General features: G+C 34.2%; 1 protein-coding gene across 4 annotated transcripts in view; it reads left to right on the top strand.

Annotated features, from left to right (window-relative positions):
* The window catches only part of CDK13 (cyclin dependent kinase 13), a 125597-nt gene extending 110712 nt beyond the window's left edge, over window positions 1–14885 (top strand). For 2 of the 4 annotated variants that reach the window (XM_004462568.5, XM_023589972.3), the window contains 3 exons: window positions 5593–5798; window positions 8919–9179; window positions 13447–14885. In XM_004462568.5, the coding sequence (XP_004462625.1) occupies window positions 5593–5798; window positions 8919–9179; window positions 13447–14297 (1318 nt within the window). In that variant the 3' untranslated portion in view covers window positions 14298–14885. Of the gene's footprint in view, window positions 1–5592; window positions 5799–8738; window positions 9180–13446 lie in introns of all 4 variants that reach the window. The other 2 variants (XM_023589971.3, XM_004462567.5) reach the window with 2 other exon arrangements.
* The last annotated feature ends 3223 nt before the right edge of the window (window positions 14886–18108 follow it).

The following is an 18108-nucleotide window of genomic DNA, read 5'->3' as shown; positions in this document are numbered from 1 at the left end:
TTGCACATCTAGAATCCAGATGCTTGCTTAATGTTCAGCTAACCATAGGATTAGCAAAAGCAGCCCTCTTCTGGCTCATTTTAGGGTTAATTAATCTCAAGTTTTTATTAATATAATATATTTCAACTCTGAGAAAATACTGCTGCTATTATTTCTAGTACTCTTCCTACCAATACTAGTGTTTATACTACTATAGTGCTTCTATAGCTAAAATTTTGAGTGTTGTGCTAAGCATTTTTCATGTATTTATATTAATCTTTATAATTCTAGCAGGTAGGTATTATTATTATTATCATCATCACCATTTTACAGTAGAGGAAGCAGGCTCAGAGAGGTTAAGAAACTTGCCCAGGAATACAAGTGCAGTGAATGTAGAGCCAGCTCTGAAATTTGTTAGTCTAATAAGAAAGAATTCCTGAACTACTCCTTGGCATACTGTGTAACTGAAAATCCTTTTCTTCATTGAAAAGAAGATTAGTATCAGAATCTTGCATGGAGTGAATTTATTGTCTGATGGGGAAGGGGCAGTGCTAGAGTTCAGGTTCAAATTAGCAGGGTTCTTGAACCTTCACTCCTTCTGGCTCCTGTACTTTCTCTAGAATTGATTTGGGGAAGGAAGGGTGGTGGAAGGAAACAGCAACCATCTCTTTCTCCATGACAGGATCTAGAAACTTTGTAGGTATTTTCTCAGTAATGTCTTACATGATGATGAGCATCATTAAAAGCATGCCTATCCCTATATAATAAAATGTTTCCCTGTGGTAAAATTATCACTTTATAAAGGAATAAAGCATGGGCTTTGGAGTTTAAATCCTGGCTCTCCCACTTATCAGATTGGGCTGTATGTTTACAAGTCGCTCATATTCAGCTTCATTGAGTTTTTATTGAACTGTATGTTTAGATGACTTTTGTGGGATAATTTGAGAGGCAAAAAAGATCTCCCTGACATGCTTATGGACCTGATTCCTTAACTCTTCAATTAATTGTTTCATGTTTGCTTATCAGTATATATCAGCAGTCTTGAAACCTAGGCTGTAGTACCTCCTCAAATAATTTTTTAAGCTTTTAGTTTTGAAAAATTTCAATCATACAGAAAGAGAGAGCATTCATATATAATTCACCTAGATCCAACAGTTGTTAATATTTGTACACATTTGCTTTCTCAACTCTCTATAATTTTTTTTTCCTGAACTCTTAGAATAAATTGCAAAAGTGCCAACACTTCACTCATAAATATTCCATCATGTATCTTCAAGAACTAGGGCTTTCTTCTGTATATTTGCAGTACCATTACAAAGCACAAGAAATTTAACATAAGATTATCTAATATCAGTCAATGTTCACATTTGCCCAGTTGGCCCAATAATTTCCTTTATGGGCTTTTTTTCCTTTTGGCTAAAGAATTAAACCAGTGTTCACGTTGCATGTAGTTGACATGCATCTTCAATTTTAATCCCTTCTTGGGGATGGCCTTTATGATATTGACATTTTTAATGAGTCTGTGCTTACTGTCATAAAACATTACACTTTCTGGATTTAATTGCTTTCTTGTAATCAGAATTAGGTTAACTTTTTTTTTTTTGGCAAGAATAGTACCTGAGTGGTGATGTGTGCTTCCTGCTATGTCACATCAAGAGGGGAGTGTGTCAGTTTACCCATTATTAGTAGTGCTAAGTTAAATCACTTCGTTCAGGTGGTTCGCCTGAAGGAATTCTGGTAAAACTATGTACATACCACATTTTCAGTTGATGTCTAAACTTTTTTTAATCAAGAATTTGAATAGTTGCAGATGTAATTTTCAGTGAATTGTAAATACTGACATTTTTAAATGGAGCAGTTACATCACTCTTGTAAATGCATCCAGTGAAATCTAAATATCTTGGCACTTTTTAATCTACCAACTTTCACTTGAAAAATGTATAAAAGCCCTTCTTTAACAACTGGATGTTACTCCTTTTTCATCTTGACTTTATGTACATACTGCTCCTACAGATTTTTTTATTCTAACATAATTTATATTTTTGTTTGAAAGTATTTTATTGATCACTGTATTGTACTACTTTAACAGAAACACATGTATATTAACAGAAATTTAATTTTTAAAAATTTGCAGACTATTAAGCTCTTTTTCCTCTTGATTTAATTGTCATTGCAAATAATAGTGGTACACATTTAGAACCACTGTAAGTATTTGCAAATGGAAGTTTTTTTACAGCTACATCACTGAGTTCTTTGAACTCCATTTGTGTTTATATGCCAAAAGTCGTATAGTAATATATCAAAAGTTATTTTAGTGCTATTTCCGATGTCATTCTAAGACTCTCCTTCAATATTCTCGCCAGTAAAGAATTGGAAACCATATGACTTGTAAAAAGATTTGTTTTCTAGTTTATTGATCACGTACATTTTCACGTTTTGAGAAAATAAACCAAAAAACCTTTATGTATTAAATGACTTCTTATTATACTTGTTACTTTTTCTTTTAGCATAACTTGTTTAATCTAATGTAAAGTTAAGGTGTCAGCATATTAATTTCAGTGCTGCTTTGCCTAATCCATTTTTTAAACTGTTTCTTATTACATACTTTAAATATATATATATTTTTAAACTGTGTTTCTTATTACATATTTTAAATATATATATTTTTTGTCAAAACCTTGGAACTGTAGATTTTATTCCATTCAATTTAATGGGAAATGTCTCCATATAACTTAATGTAAATTCTGTCTATATTGTTAATCAGATCATGTAAATGAAACTTGACTGCATTTTTCCAAAAAAAAGAAACAAGTTAATAAACATTTTGAGGAACACTATAAATTAGTAACAAATTATGGAATGTATCTTGTAAAGGTAGATTACTAGAGTAGCCAGGTCAAGATGATAATATTTCAATCCAATGTCTTTTTAATAAAAGTTATATAAACCACATAATACAGTATTTCTGATTATTTTGTAATATATAATGAGTAGTTAAAATTATAAGTTACTATGAAGTAAGGCGTGGTATTTCTTTGGAAAATATGTGTATGTATCACACTGTCATGATCAATTCTTAAAAATAATCAAAGAGAGTGATTATTTTAATTGTATTAGATGTCCTCTCTAACTTTTCTGATATACTTTCTGAAAAAAATTTATGTTTTGCTAAAATACTAATTAGACGGGCAGCTACCCCATAGTTTTATTTTTTATTAACAGCAAGTGAAAATAATTTATAAGGTGAAATATGACTGAAATTGGAATAAACATAGCCTGATAAAATGGTTTTAAACTATTTCATTGAATGATAAATAATATGAGAAATGAATACAGTGTCTACTCTGTGACACAGGCAAAAAGTACTTTATCTTATATGTTAAACATATATTGTCTTCCCCATGAGGCAGATACCATTGCCATTCTCATTTTTAAAGATAAGGAAACTGAAGGAAATTACTTGCTTAGTGAGATATAGCAAATAAGTGGCTGAGCCAGCATTTGAACTTTTCAAGGAAAGCACATAAAAGTTTGGTATTCCTGGAAAAAATTCCCTGTACATCTAAAAGAGTGAGCATCACTAACCTGTACTATTTTAGCTATTTGTTGTGTAGTGTTTTTCTTTGCTGGAGAAACAGTGTTGAGGACATACATAAAGCATCTCTTAGCTTTAAATAGTAAAAAGGAACAAAAGCCCTTTTTAGTGGATTTCTTTGTTATGCTCTAAGGGGACTCAGACTTGCCCTTGAGAGAAATGTAGTACATCCGCAGCTGACAATCAGGATGGAAGAGGTGGAATCATTCTGGTTACCCCACTTTGCAGTACTGCAGTATATCTGAATGCAACATTCCAACAAAGGCTAAAGCCACATGTCATAATTTACATAGATATTTTCATAGATGCACACACACACTAGAGAAAGGAAAAGCTTTGGCAGGTTTATGATGCTTTCAGGCGGCTTCCCGGTATCAATATTTCAAATTGTCCCTTTGTTTGTTACTCCAGGAGGTTTTTACACGCTGAGGCAATGCACCATAGTAAGATGGCTGAGAGGTATGCCTTTGTTTTGTTTCTGGACCTCAGGTGCATAGACTTGATTTAATCATAATCCTTGTTTCACTCATCATTGGTCCATGCATGGCTCTATTTTATTTATTTTACTTAGTTATTTTTAATAATGTTAATAAGCAGCCATGAAGCTACCACCCAAACAAAAGCTAGAACCTTGAAGATAACCTACTTTAATCATATCATAACCACTGCCCACAACCCATCCCCTTGCCTTCTTCCACCTGAGGTAACCATCATCCCTTGTTTTCTTCTGTATATACTTTTGTTGCCATCTATATGTGTATATATACATTTTTGTTGCCATCTATATGTACTCATAAGAAGTTATATTTTTATTTTAGTTGTTTTTAATTTTATAAAAGGATATGCTGTTTGTAATCTTTTGCAAATTGCCTTTATTAATAATATATTGCTAAGAGTCAACCATATTGTTGCATATGCCTTTATTTTATTAAATGAGAAGAGTAATTGTGAAAGGGGAGTGTGGAAGAAGAACCTGCTTTGAATGTGCAGGCTGTTCTCAAAGATCAGTTTAGAAAAAGAGGACATATTGATGTGAAAATTCTTTTAAAACAATTCCTGCCAGACGTACCCCTTTGGAAAGTCTTCATATACCCCTAGAGGTAAACATATCCCAGTTTGAAGACTGCAGATATATATATATCTCAACAGGTTGGGGCTGCTTAAGGGAATTTGTAGATATTCTGGGCAAGTTTATTAACCTTTCCAAGCCTCAATTTTCTCATCTTTCAAATACATAGAATAGTAACTTTTCTCTTGGGTTTTTTCACTAGGGTACAAAGAAACATTTAGAGATCAAACATTTATCTCGTTATGCAAAAGTTATTGTCAAGTGTTGTCAGTGTTATCAAATGACATTAGTATAGAATTGTTTCGAAACTGTGGGTAATTCTGATAGTTGCCAGATATTTAGAACTCTTCATTGATGAGTGATGAGCCTCTCTATGCCTGGATTACCTATTTTTTTAAAAACTAATCTGTAGCATTAGTTTATTGTAGAGCATTTGTATAATAGATGCAAACAAGTATTTTTAAAAAGTAAAAAGCTTTTTACAAATGTTATTTTCTAGCCTTTACTACTTTTTTATCCTATATCTAGTTTCTGCAAATGGCATATTTTTTCTGCCTTTTTTCACATATTGTTCCATGTATGATGTACTGTGATAAGAATGACTTTAAAAGGTTCCACCAAGGAACACAGTAACTTATTTTTACAGATATATATATATATATATATATATATATGTATTTCATTCATAGTTTTAATAATGGATTATTTATTGATTATTCAGAAGCCAAAAAATTTAGTACTTCTATAAATAAAAATGAAGCCCTGGACAGAGAGGGCTAGGGCATCAAGGATGAGAGCTTTTTTGGAGGAGTTTTCAAAGCCGGCATATGAAGTCTTCAAAAATGACCTTTTCCGGCTTTTTTGTGCTACATAGTAAATACTAGCATTTAATCTGTTTTGACATGTCACTCATAAACAATTTAATACTTATATATATTTTTTCCTTTAGCCTTCCTTTATGGCAAGATTGTCATGAGTTATGGAGTAAAAAGCGAAGAAGACAGAAGCAAATGGGCATGACAGATGATGTTTCTACAATTAAAGCCCCCAGAAAGGACTTATCTCTGGGCTTAGATGACAGTAGAACCAACACACCCCAGGGTGTGCCACCATCTTCACAACTTAAATCACAGGGCAACTTGAATGTAGCACCAGGTCAGTAATGCTTCCATGGATTTGTTTTCTTCACACTGTTTTGTGACTACTGTTGATTATGTTGCTCTAGTGTTAAAACATCTTGTAGTTAAAAGATGAAAATTGATATATTCGCCAAACTTGACATTTCCTGATTATTTTTTTGTGCCAGTGTAGGTGTTTTATTGCTGCTGGCACCAAACTTTAAGCAATCTCAAGGTAAAATTGAGTTATAAAGTGGTCGTCAGAAGAGGTACGACTGGTCAGATTTCTCTATTTTCTTTTTCCTCCTAGTGCAGGAGTTATTTGGACTTTCACTAACACTACTCTTAAGTGAGGCTCAGCATTCATTATCTGGACAGTTAAGGGGATTATAGGTATGGAAAGAAAATTATAGGAGAGATGGCCAAAAATCATAGTGGGAGCTCTTTTGTATAATTTATAATGTCCTTAGACCACTCTTACTGCTATATATTTCCCCTGTTAAAATATCTCAAAGATTGGAAATTGATATTTGTGCTAAAGATGACTTGAAATATGATAAGGAAGGATATATTCTGTTATTTTTTGGAATCTTAAATTTATTCCTATGGCTCAATTTTTTATAAGATTAAGCTTCTTCATGAGACTGAGAAGCCAGTCTTCTAAATGCTGTCAGAGTGTTGTTAAATTCATCATCTTATTTAGTTAACAACTAATTTTTAAAATGGAATTCACTCCTTCATTTTTCCTCAGAAATCCAGAAATCATTCTGCTTTAGTTTAAAAAATTTTAATGAAGGCAGAAACTGTTACTGAAGTCTAAATAAATGTAGTTGTTTGAGGGTGGGAGGGGAGAGGGTTGGTTTATTAAACATGGAAAGTAGCTTAGCTCTTCGTTAACAATAAGTAACTGTTGACTGGTTAATTGATTAAAACGGATCTGCAGATCAGATTGAACTTTCCGTGGTTGAGTATAAATATAGGGTAGATGAGCTGTGGACACTTGAGAAAGATTACCATGTCATATACAGGCTTATTCTTGACATCATAGACATCATATTTAAAGTACTGATACATTTTACTTTAAAAAACAAAAAAGCAGTTGTTATTTGTTGCTCAAAAGTATTCTTCAGTAATTCTTGAAATAATGAATTTTCTTTGTTCCTGAAGATATTTGATATACTCTTAACTTTGGAGAACCCATATGTTACACAGAATGAGAGCTATCTATGTAGTTATCTATTTTTCCTCATCTTCAAAATATATAAAATTTAGAGAAAGACAAAAAGAGAATCAGTGGGAAGTTTTCTTAATTTGTATTTACAGTATATGTTTTATATATAATATCTACTAAAAAAAGGATTTGTGATAGCAGCAATAGGAAATTTGGATGGTTGTCAGTTTTAGTATGTGTGAGCTTTACCCAGAGGACAGTTGTCAGATTCCTTAATCCTATTTTATTATTTGTGCTCCTTTTCATGGAACTGAAGTTCTTATTCCACTAGTAAACCTAGAGAGTAGTTTTCACTGGTGAAAAAAATGAATTACCCTTTCCGGACTCATTTGTTATTGTTAACTTAGATCACAACACTCTAAATGGTGGTTTTTTTGTTTGTTTTTTCAATTTCACCCCTTTTAAAATATCACTATTCAAAAGTGAGAATTCTGGCTTTTTGAAAAAAAGAAATATACTTTCCATTGCATTTTCTTTTCTATCATCAGTAAGTTTTTTAAAATTAGAAAATGCCCCTTTTTCAGAAGATCCCTTAGTGAAAGAGTACTTTCCTGTGCTCACAAAAAGACTTCCTCTGCTAATAGAGAAATAAAAAAGGAAAATGAGGCAAAATGGCTGTGTGTAGCAGGCAAGCATGATTGCTTATTAATGCCTGTGGATCAAAGAACATTGCAGAAATTTGTTTTGAATTAACCAAAAAAATTATAACCAAGTAATAAAAAATATCTCAAAGTACCTGAAGAAAGAATTAAAAAGATAGCGTTAATGCTTTCCTTGGAGTTTCTCTTCTTTTTGTCTGTCATCCATGGGGTTTATGAGAATTATCAGTGTGTGTTTGACCATTTAATATATGTACTATTGTATGTTTTTTAACCTTTGTTATGTCTGATTTAGATAAACTCTTACAGGAAAATCTGTGTAAACCATCAGAAATCTAAACTGAATGTTGGAAAAGAAAAACAATTGAATCAGTTTTACTACTGATGAGTTAATATTTTCATATATGCAGTATGTAAATTATAAGCATGATTCTGTAGGAGTTCCTAACCTGCCCATTTTTTTTTTAACTTAAAAAATATAGTTAACTTCTATAAAAACAGATGCTTGATAAAAGAGTCTGAAACAGCCTAGTGAATTTAGTGCTAAGGATAGGTTCTCTAATGAACTTTGTTTTAGAGACGCAGTATAACAGTAAAGGGCTCAAACTCTGGAATCAGGATAATGGGGTTTACATTTCATCTCTGTTACTTACAGAGTCTGTGATCTTTGGCAAGATATGTAGTTTCTCTGGGTGTCAGTTTCTTCATTAAAATGAGGCTAATAATAGAGCTTGCCCTGCTATGAGGAATAAAGCATATAAATGCTTAGGAAATACCTAACACTGTTTTAGCTATTATTATTGTTATTATTATCATTATTAATGATGACTTATTCACCGATGAGTTCTAGGTTAGATCTGTAGTATGGCGTTCTAGTGGAAATTATAATTTTCCTTTTGATATTCACTCCGAAATATAGATTTTTCAAAAGAAATGTTCTTTTCCTTTTTTTAAAAATTTATGTGCAGGTATATATTAAATGTACATGAAATTTAACTGGACTGAGAGTCTCCTTTCACAGTATTTCTTAAATACCCTCCCTCAAAAGCACATTTTAATATAGTAATACAGAGAATGGGTCCGGGGGTGGGGGGAGGCATGGGCTGTGAAGTATGGTGATTCTAATTAATACACATTTTGTCTTTAGTAAAAACAGGCCCTGGACAGCAGTTAAATCACAATGAATTGGCCATTCTACTAAACCTACTACAATCTAAAACAAGTGTTAATATGGCTGATTTTGTCCAAGTATTGAACATTAAGGTAAACTCTGAGACTCAACAGCAGCTAAATAAAATAAACCTTCCTGCTGGAATTTTGGAAACAGGTGAAAAACAGACAGATCCATCAACACCACAACAGGAATCTTTGAAACCGTTGGGAGGAATTCAGCCTTCTCAGCCTAAAGTGGAGACTGATGCTGCCCAGGCGGCTGTGCAGAGTGCATTTGCAGTTCTGTTGACTCAGTTAATAAAGGCTCAGCAGTCAAAGCAAAAAGATATGCTACTAGAAGAGAGGGAAAATGGATCGGGGCACGAAGCATCATTACAACTTAGGCCACCTCCAGAACCTAGCACTCCGGTATCGGGTGAGTGTGCAGATACTAGACCAACCACTATAATGGCTGTAATCACATCGTGTTCTTGCTGTTGTTGATTATCTACAATGCATATTGTCCAGGGGCATTGCTAGGAGATGTCCTGAAAATTCTTATCACTGTTACAGGTTGGTTTCCTAGTCTGTTTACTTCCAGGAATTGATTCTGTAACAAATTATACATGGATGATATAATTCCTTATGAGTGTTATAGTTATCTAGCAATGGATGCTTTAATTTTTCCCAGGTACTCCTGTGGTTAAGAAATAATCTTTTACTCCAGATTCTAAAGAATGATTAACCAAGGAAAATATTTTATATATACAATAGCTCTTGTTCCTCAAACAGTAAATAGGTAAGTGTGAGATATGTTGGAAAACCAAATACAGTGTTTTTCAGTCACCCATACACTAATAGTAGCAGGCAACATGCTCACTTAAAATCTTTTTTCCTTTTCATTTAATGTTGTGCTAGAGATGGAACTTCTGATTTTTGGGACTATCCATAGACTATTCTAACTATTTAGTTGTTTTTTTTTTTTTAAGTTTTATTGAGATATAGTCACATACCATACAATCTATCCAAAGTATACAATCTAATGACTTCTGGTATAATCAGAGTGTTTTATATTTATCTCCACAAAAAATTTTAGAACAATTTCAATACTCCAAAAAGCAAAACTCAACACCCCTTTGCAGTTACCCTATCCTTCCCAAGCTCTACATAACCACTAATCTAATTCCATCTTTATAAATTGATTTATATTTACATTTTATATAAATGGAATCATATAGTAAGTAGTACTTTGTGTCTGGTTTCTTTCACTTAGCATAATGTTAGGTTTGTTTTTTTTTTCCTGATATTAACATCTTGTAACATTAACATACATTTGTTCAGTTTAAAAAAAAAGTCTTATATATGCACTAATACCCATATTCATATTTCACATGAGGTTTTACTATGTTACATAGTCCCATGTTAAAATTTTTAGCTTTCCTTCTAGTAATATATTGATCTTAGACTTGCCCTTTCAACCACTGTCATACCCATATAATAGCACTGCTAGTTACAAACACTATGATATGCTTTCACTTTCTCTTTTCATTTCCAATTTAACAATCTTATTACCAATTCTGCACCCTCAGAATTAACCCTTAGCTTTCCATTTTTTAACCTCATTCTATTTTCTGGTGACCCATAGTTTAATATTAACTCCATGAATTTATACAATATATACAATATATTTAGTTTATAATAGCACAGTTATACAGTATTTGTCCTTTTGTGTCTGGCTTGCTTCATTTAACATACTGTGCTCCAGATTTATCCATGTTGGTTGTATGCTTCACAACTGCATTTCTTCTTACAGCTGCATAATTTTCCTTTGTGTGTATATACCACAGTTTATTTATCCATTCATCGTGATGGACACCTCGGCTGTTTCCATTTTTGGCAATTGTGAATAACGCTGCTGTGAACATCGGTGTGCAGATGTCTATGTCACTGCTGTCAGTGATGTTGAACATTTTATTATGTGTTTTTTTGCCACTTGTATTTCTTCTTTGGACAATGTCAATTCAAGTATTTTGCCCATTTTTTAATTGGGTCATTTGTCTTTTTATTGTTGAGTTGTAGCATCTCTTTATATTATGGATAGTAAACCCTTATCAGATATGTGATTGCCAAATATTTTCTCCCATTGAGTATGCTGCCTTCTCACATACTTGACAAAGTCCTTTGAGGTACAAAAGTGTTTTATTTTGAGGAGGTCCTATTTATCTACTTTTTCTTTTGTTGATCATGCTTTGGGTGTAAGACCCAAGAAATCACCACTACCCAAAGTCTTTAAGATGTTTCCCTACATTTTCTTCAGTAGTTTTATGGGCCTTTTGTATTTAGGTCTTTGATCCATTTTGAGTTGATTCTTGTATAGGGAATAACGTAGGATTCCTCTTTTATTCTTTTGGGTTATGGATATCCAGTTCTCCTAGCACCATTTGTTGTAGAGACAGTTTTTTTTCCCTGAAATGTGGACTTGGTAAGTTTGTCAAAAATCAGTGGGCCATAGAGGTGAAAGTTTATTTCTGGACTTTTAATTCTGTTCCACTGATTGATGTGTCTATCTTTTTGCCAGTACATGCTATTTTGACCATTTGTAATATGTTTCAAGGTGAGGCAGTGAAATTCCTCCCATGTTGCTCTTCTTTTTTTTATAATGCTTTTGGCTATTCAGATGCACTTTCCCTTCCAAATGAATTTGGTAATAGCCTTTTCTATTTTTGTAAAGTAGGCTGTTGGAATTTTTGTTGGTATTGCAATGAACCTATAAATCAATTCAGGTAGGACTGACATCTTCATGATATTTAGTCTTCCAGTCCATGAACACAGAATGTCTTTCCATTTGTTTAGGTAGTCTTTGATTTCTGTTGGCATTCTTTTGTAGTTTTCTTTATATGGGTCCTGTACATCTTTGGTTAAATGGATTCCTAGGTATTTGAGTCTTTTTGTTCCTATTGGAAATGGAATTTCTTTCCTGATTTCCTCCTCAGATTGTTCAGTATTGGTGTACAGAAATATTACTTATTTTTGCATGTTAATCTTGTATCCTACCACTTTGCTGAACTCGTTTAGTGGCTTAAGTAACTTTGTCATAGTCGTTTCAGAATTTTCTAAATGTAGGGTCATGTCTTCTGTGAATAGTGAGAGTTTCACTTCCTCTTTTACTATTTAGATGCCTTTAATTCTTTTTTTTTTCTTGTCTAATTTGCTCTAGCTATAACTTCTAGCACAATGTTGAATAACAGTGGTGACAGTGGGCATCCTTGTCTTGTCCCGTTCTTCGAGGGAAAGTTTTCAGCCTTTCCCCATTGATTTCATTGTTGGCCATGGGTTTTTCATATATGCCCTTTATCATATTGAGGAGTTTTCCTTTTATTCTTGTATTTCAAAGTGTTTTTTTTTTTTCAAGAAAGGATGCTGGCTTTTGTCAAATGCCTTTTCTGCATCGATTGAGATGATCATGTATTTTTTTCCCTTCAGTTTGTTAATGTGGTGCATTACATTAATTTTCTTATGTTGAACCACCCTTGCATACCATGAGTGAATCCCACTTGGTCATGGTGTATAACTACTTTGATATGCTGTTGGATTCTATTTGTTTAGTATTTTGTTGAGAATTTTTGCATTTATGTTCATTGCAGAGACTGGTCTGTAATTTTCTCTGTCTCATCTGGGGTTTTGATATATTCCTTTGCTTGGGTAATTTCTCCCATTTTCTTAGTAAGGCTTGTAATTATTTTGCTGATGCCTAGGTATCTGATTATGATGGTGAGTTTACTCTGATACTCAGTTTCTCTTGGGAGGTTGTGTTACTGCCATTCTGTTCTTTGATTCTTGGTTCAATGTGTTCTAGGTCTTTAGCATTGTCCCTGTTAGTTGCTCAAATCTGGGCCATGGATCTAGTAATGGGTTGCAGATCTGCTTCCAAGGGCCTTGGGGAGGGAGGCTGTAAAGGCCTGAAAAAACCTCTCTTATTTACCTTTAATTTCCTCATAAGCACTTTCTTAGTCCTGCCACATATGGAGCACTTCAGCAGCCCTCTTGGTTCAAAGCCTGATCCAAGTGTGTTCATTGCAACACAGATCCCTCTGCTGTGTCACAGAGGATCCTGCCTGCAGGCTATTCAGAGCCTCCCAATTCAAACTTGAGAGGCAGTTTTCTAACCTTTGCTGGCATTTTCCTCCCTTTTCTCAGATTAAGAGGGTCAGATCTCTTTAGTCCCTTGCCAGCTCTCAAGGCAAACAATGTTGCAGCTGGAAGGGCTCTTGGGACACAGCACACTGGATTTGTTAGCCAAAAACTGAATCAACCTTATGCTGCATCTCTCTCCTTCCCGTTTCCTGGGGAGGTGGATCCCTGAGTCTCTGTCTGTAGCCACCTACCCAAGGCTGGAGAACTCAAAATTGTCTGTTCTTAGGGTGGGGGAAGGGCACCAGCAGCTTCAGCTGCACTTTCTACTCATGGTCTTTCCATCAAGGTTTTTTCTCTGTGCCTTTTTCTCTTCTGGGTGATGTCCAGCTTTCCCCTGTCGTCCTAAAATCTAGAACAGTTTTTTCCCAGGCCATTTCTGATTGCCCTTTAACGATTTTTATGGAAGGAAAGAGAGTCCCATATCTTTATAATCTGCCTTCTTCCTGGAAGTTTTCTGACTATATAGTTTTACATAACTCTTGACTCTTTTTTTGCATTGTTTGATTTAGGGCAAGATGACCTCATATCTCACCAAGATGTGAGGAGACTGGAGTTGACACCAGAACCAGACCGGCCTCGAATCCTGCCTCCTGATCAACGACCTCCTGAGCCACCTGAACCACCACCAGTCACTGAAGAAGATCTAGATTATCGGACAGAAAACCAGCATGTACCTACCACTAGTTCTTCATTAACTGACCCTCATGCCGGAGTGAAAGCAGCCCTGTTACAGCTACTTGCGCAGCATCAGCCCCAGGATGATCCCAAAAGAGAAGTTGGTATCGATTATCAAGCAGGAGACACTTATGTACCTGCTTCAGACTACAAGGACAATTTTGGATCCTCTTCTTTCTCTTCTGCTCCTTATGTTAGTAATGATTGTCTAGGAGGTAGTGCTGCTCCACCACTGGAACGATGTAGTTTCATTGGAAACTCAGATATTCAGTCTTTGGATAACTACAGTACTGCTTCATCTCATTCTGGTGGTCCACCTCAGCCTTCTGCCTTTTCAGAATCATTTCCCAGCTCAGTACCTGGATATGGAGACATTTACCTCAATACTGGTCCCATGTTGTTTAGTGGAGACAAGGACCATAGATTTGAATATAGCCATGGCCCTATTGCAGTCCTGGCAAACAACAATGACCCATCCACAGGGCCAGAGAGTACTCATCCTTTGCCAGCAAAGATGCACAACTATAACTATGGTGGTAACTTACAGGAAAACCCCAGTGGCCCTGGCCTCATGCATGGACAGACCTGGACTTCGCCTGCCCAAGGACCTGGATATTCACAAGGCTACAGGGGACACATTAGCACATCAACTGGCAGAGGGCGAGGCAGAGGGTTACCATACTGAGTATCTTTTTCCTCAGGCACATCATTTTTATCTGGAAAGACTTTCCTAGCTGCAGTTTAAAGCAGCAATCCAAGAGACTTGAATAATATTAATTCAACAACAGCTTTATTTTTATGTGGAAAAGGGTCTTGCATACAATAGTTAAAAAAAAAAAAACCTTTGCTTAAATTCATGCTGTTCTAAAACTAAATCTATTGATTGTACATCATCACAAATTCTAGTTAACAGTTTTATTTTGTATTCTTGCAGTTTTAAGTGGATGCTAATCTTAGGGACATAAGCCTTTTATGACCCTCTTGCAGATCTTCTGAACTATGCACATTTGTGCTTTTTTTGTAAGTTTGGACCAACTTTTATGTAACAAGCAAACAACCCCTCTCCCCATCCAGTTTTACAACAATCAGAAAGGGCACTGATTTATTTGGTATTTTTCTTTTTACAAAGCTACCTTTAGTCAAAGGTCACTGTCAGTCTTTGCACCTGCTTTCAGTGTTATTGTGAAAGGTGTACTTTGTGCTCATTTCAGAAAATAAAACACAACCTTTCTCTTGATGCAACAGTTTTTATAAAAAAAAATGGTCAACGTTATTTTTGTTTTGTTTTTCCAAATTATCTCAGCCAAGCAAAATACGTTCACATGAAATAGTGGGTTTTATATAAAAAACATGGGTGGGGTGGGGAGGGCAAGTAAGTGCCTTAACAGGTAAGCTTAAGGTCTGAAGACGTAATTAACCTTTACACCCATCTGTCTTTTAAAGGGAATCAATGCATTATGTTGAAGAAACATGAAGCCTTCAAGTTTTTAGGGCTGTCTGTACAGTTCCTGTTAGGTCCATTTCCTCTGCCTTCATATTTCCTCCTTTTCTTTCTGTCTTTGGGCTGTGTTACCTTTTACTACCACATTTTCTTGATAGGGGAGTAAGAGCAAACAAAGGGAGTAGAATTCCAACTAGTACCTTTTGTTACTTCCGGGAAGTTCTAGAAAGTTTTTCATTGAAGTGGTTGAAAGTGATAGCTAAGTGAGCAGTTTAGTGTACTGTTTGCTTTCGAACTGCCTTACTGGCCCTGTTTCTGTTTGTCATGGATAATTGGAAGGCAGTACTATAGAAGCAAGGGTTAATAACAGTATTTGCATACTACTTTTAAAGTTCATGGGAGATGGGTGGCAAACACCAAGTTTTAAGTTATATAATTGCCATTTTAAGGAAACGTCAACTCTGCTCACTTTGTTAACTAGAAACATTACCTAGATTGAGTTTATTGAAGCAAAACAAAAAAGTTGTGAGAGAGGCTCTTATCTCCTCTCCTAGTCCTCTGTGAGGTTACTGAGTTCTGCCAGACTTTTAGAGCAATTTTAGGTCATTTTAACACTTTTCTTTTATTAAAAGCAACAAAGAATGATGGATTATCCCTTATTTAAACTGTTATGATGTCAAATCTAACAAACTTTGCATGCACATTCACACACGTGAAAAATTATAATAATCATAGAACGGAACCAAAGGCAAATAACCAGTGTTTCTATTAACATTGAATGGAAAAATAGACGCTGGAAATGAGAATTGTGCCAACCAACCATTTTGTTTTAACTGTCTTCCTGGTAACTTATTTTTTGGTTGGAGTATTTAATTGAAACAACTATTATAGAATGGAAATTGCTCTAGTTCTCAAGTCAGTTTTGTAATCTGTGCCCTCTATCTGACTTGTGAATGTCCATTTCAAAACAGTATATGGGAAGCATTATAGTTTGGTGAGTGATATTATTTGAAAGTGGATAATTTACCATTTTACCACTAAAATGAGTTGATGTCAGTTGACCATTTTATTTTTTGATGGAATTTTTGTTGTTGGGGAGAAAGAAAGAAATGGGAGAGAAAATTATTTTGCTTTTATTTGAACATGGAGTACTAACAACTTATAATTGATTACTACATTGCAGGAAGTGAAGAATATTTTGAAACTTAGCAAATAGCTACAGTATTCAAGTATCTGAAATTTTAATATGGTGAGTCTTAGAGCTTTAGACTTTCCTATAAGTGACAGTATCTAAGTTATTCTTAATAGTAATACTAGAAAATTCTGCTGACTATAACAGCTAACCTAAAAATGAAGATATTTATGTGACATGAATAGACTGTGTTTTAAAAATTAAATATTTTATATAAAATTGAACTGTGTTTGAATAGTTTTTCTAACTAAACATTTCAGATAAATATTGGGAGAGTGACGGGGACGACAGGAAAAATTGTCGCTTGAAATTGAAAATCTGAATTAGGGTTTCCAATATTATCCTAAGACGGCATTGATTTTGAGAGACATCAATATTTTATGTACCGCTTAGAAAAAATGTTGCCAATTAAACTATAAAACATTGTGAAGAAGCCACCAATTGCAAGATACATTCCAATTTTAGAGGTTATTATATGAAAGAACGTATCTTACGATATTACAGTAATCATTTTATAATGCATGAAATATTGTAGTAAATCTTAATGCATCCTTCCATAGCATTTAATATACTTTAGAGCAGGGTTGGGAAATTCTGTAAATCATAATTATTGTGTAGTAACAATATTCTGGAGTGAAATCTAAGAAATACAAAACATTGCTGGTTTTTTGGAAGGAAACAGGTAAGTCATACTATAAATAGGAAGATGAGTATGGAAAAGATTGACCTATCCACCAAAAATATTTTATCTTCTCTCATGTCAAATTCCATTTTGAAGAGTGTATTTCCTGACACAAGTTTTTCTGCATGCAACTCATTGTTCCCCAAGTCTTCAATCCACAGTTGCAGTAACCTGTGAAATTTTTAAGAGACCCATTTTAAGGGAGTGTATTGATTAAAATAGTTTGTGGAATGTGAATTAAGGTAATACTTATGCTGTGGTTCAGAGCTTCATTCTGTCAGTGAATACATTCAGTGCCTGTCCTGTGCTAGGTACTAATTTATAGTTGGGATATGTCAGTAAACATGAAAGGGTGTTTAAGTCATACTTTTCAAGACCTGAGAGTAAGAAGATTTTTAAAAATGTTTGGAGAAGCTACTCTCACTGTATATATATTTGCTACTCTCAGCTGTATATATATTGCACTTGAGTGAAATAAATGAAAATTTTATTATCTTTGTAAAATTTTAAAGTGAAATTGCAGAAATAAGATTCTGGGAAGAAATAGAATACCTGGAAACTCAGTAATGAAAACAAATTTTAAGCTGCATCTGGTCAATTTGCAGTAGGTCAAATTTATAGGAAATAACAAGATTTCTTGAGAAAATGAAAAGTGAATGTTTTAAATACTTCCAAGCTAATCTGACTAGTACTTCTAAATTAAGATTTTGCTCCATTTGCTGTGAGTTTAATCCAATGTTGGATGATTTGCCACCCTAGGATCATCATCATCATCTTTTTTTCTTTTTCTTTGAATGAAGACTTGATTCCTTTGGTTACTGTTTTTTTTTTTCTTTTTTCTTTTTTTTGCTGATTCCAACCTCTGGCCTCTCTCAGACTCTGCTTTTTTTTTTTTTTTTTTTTTTTTTTTTTTAAATAGTCTGAACACAAAGCCCAAATCCTAAAACATCCGGTCAGTCCCTTCAGTTGACAGCTAAGAAAAAATAAGGCTTAGAGAGATGGATTGCTGGAACTGGTTCTCTTGCAAAACCCAAGCCAGTTTCTGTTTTGCTAAGCCATATCTGATTTCTGCAGTAAATCCTTAACTTTTTAAATAAAATTGCCTGTTAAAATCCCTGAGTAGTATTATAGTAAATAATTATATATAGAATATAATAGTAGAAACTTAATTTTTTGACACA

Source organism: Dasypus novemcinctus, chromosome 5, assembly GCF_030445035.2.
Source record: "Dasypus novemcinctus isolate mDasNov1 chromosome 5, mDasNov1.1.hap2, whole genome shotgun sequence".
In the NCBI taxonomy this organism is placed as follows: domain Eukaryota; kingdom Metazoa; phylum Chordata; class Mammalia; order Cingulata; family Dasypodidae; genus Dasypus; species Dasypus novemcinctus.
The sequence above is the reverse complement of the archived record's forward strand: the minus strand, read 5'-3'. Positions and strand labels throughout refer to the sequence as shown.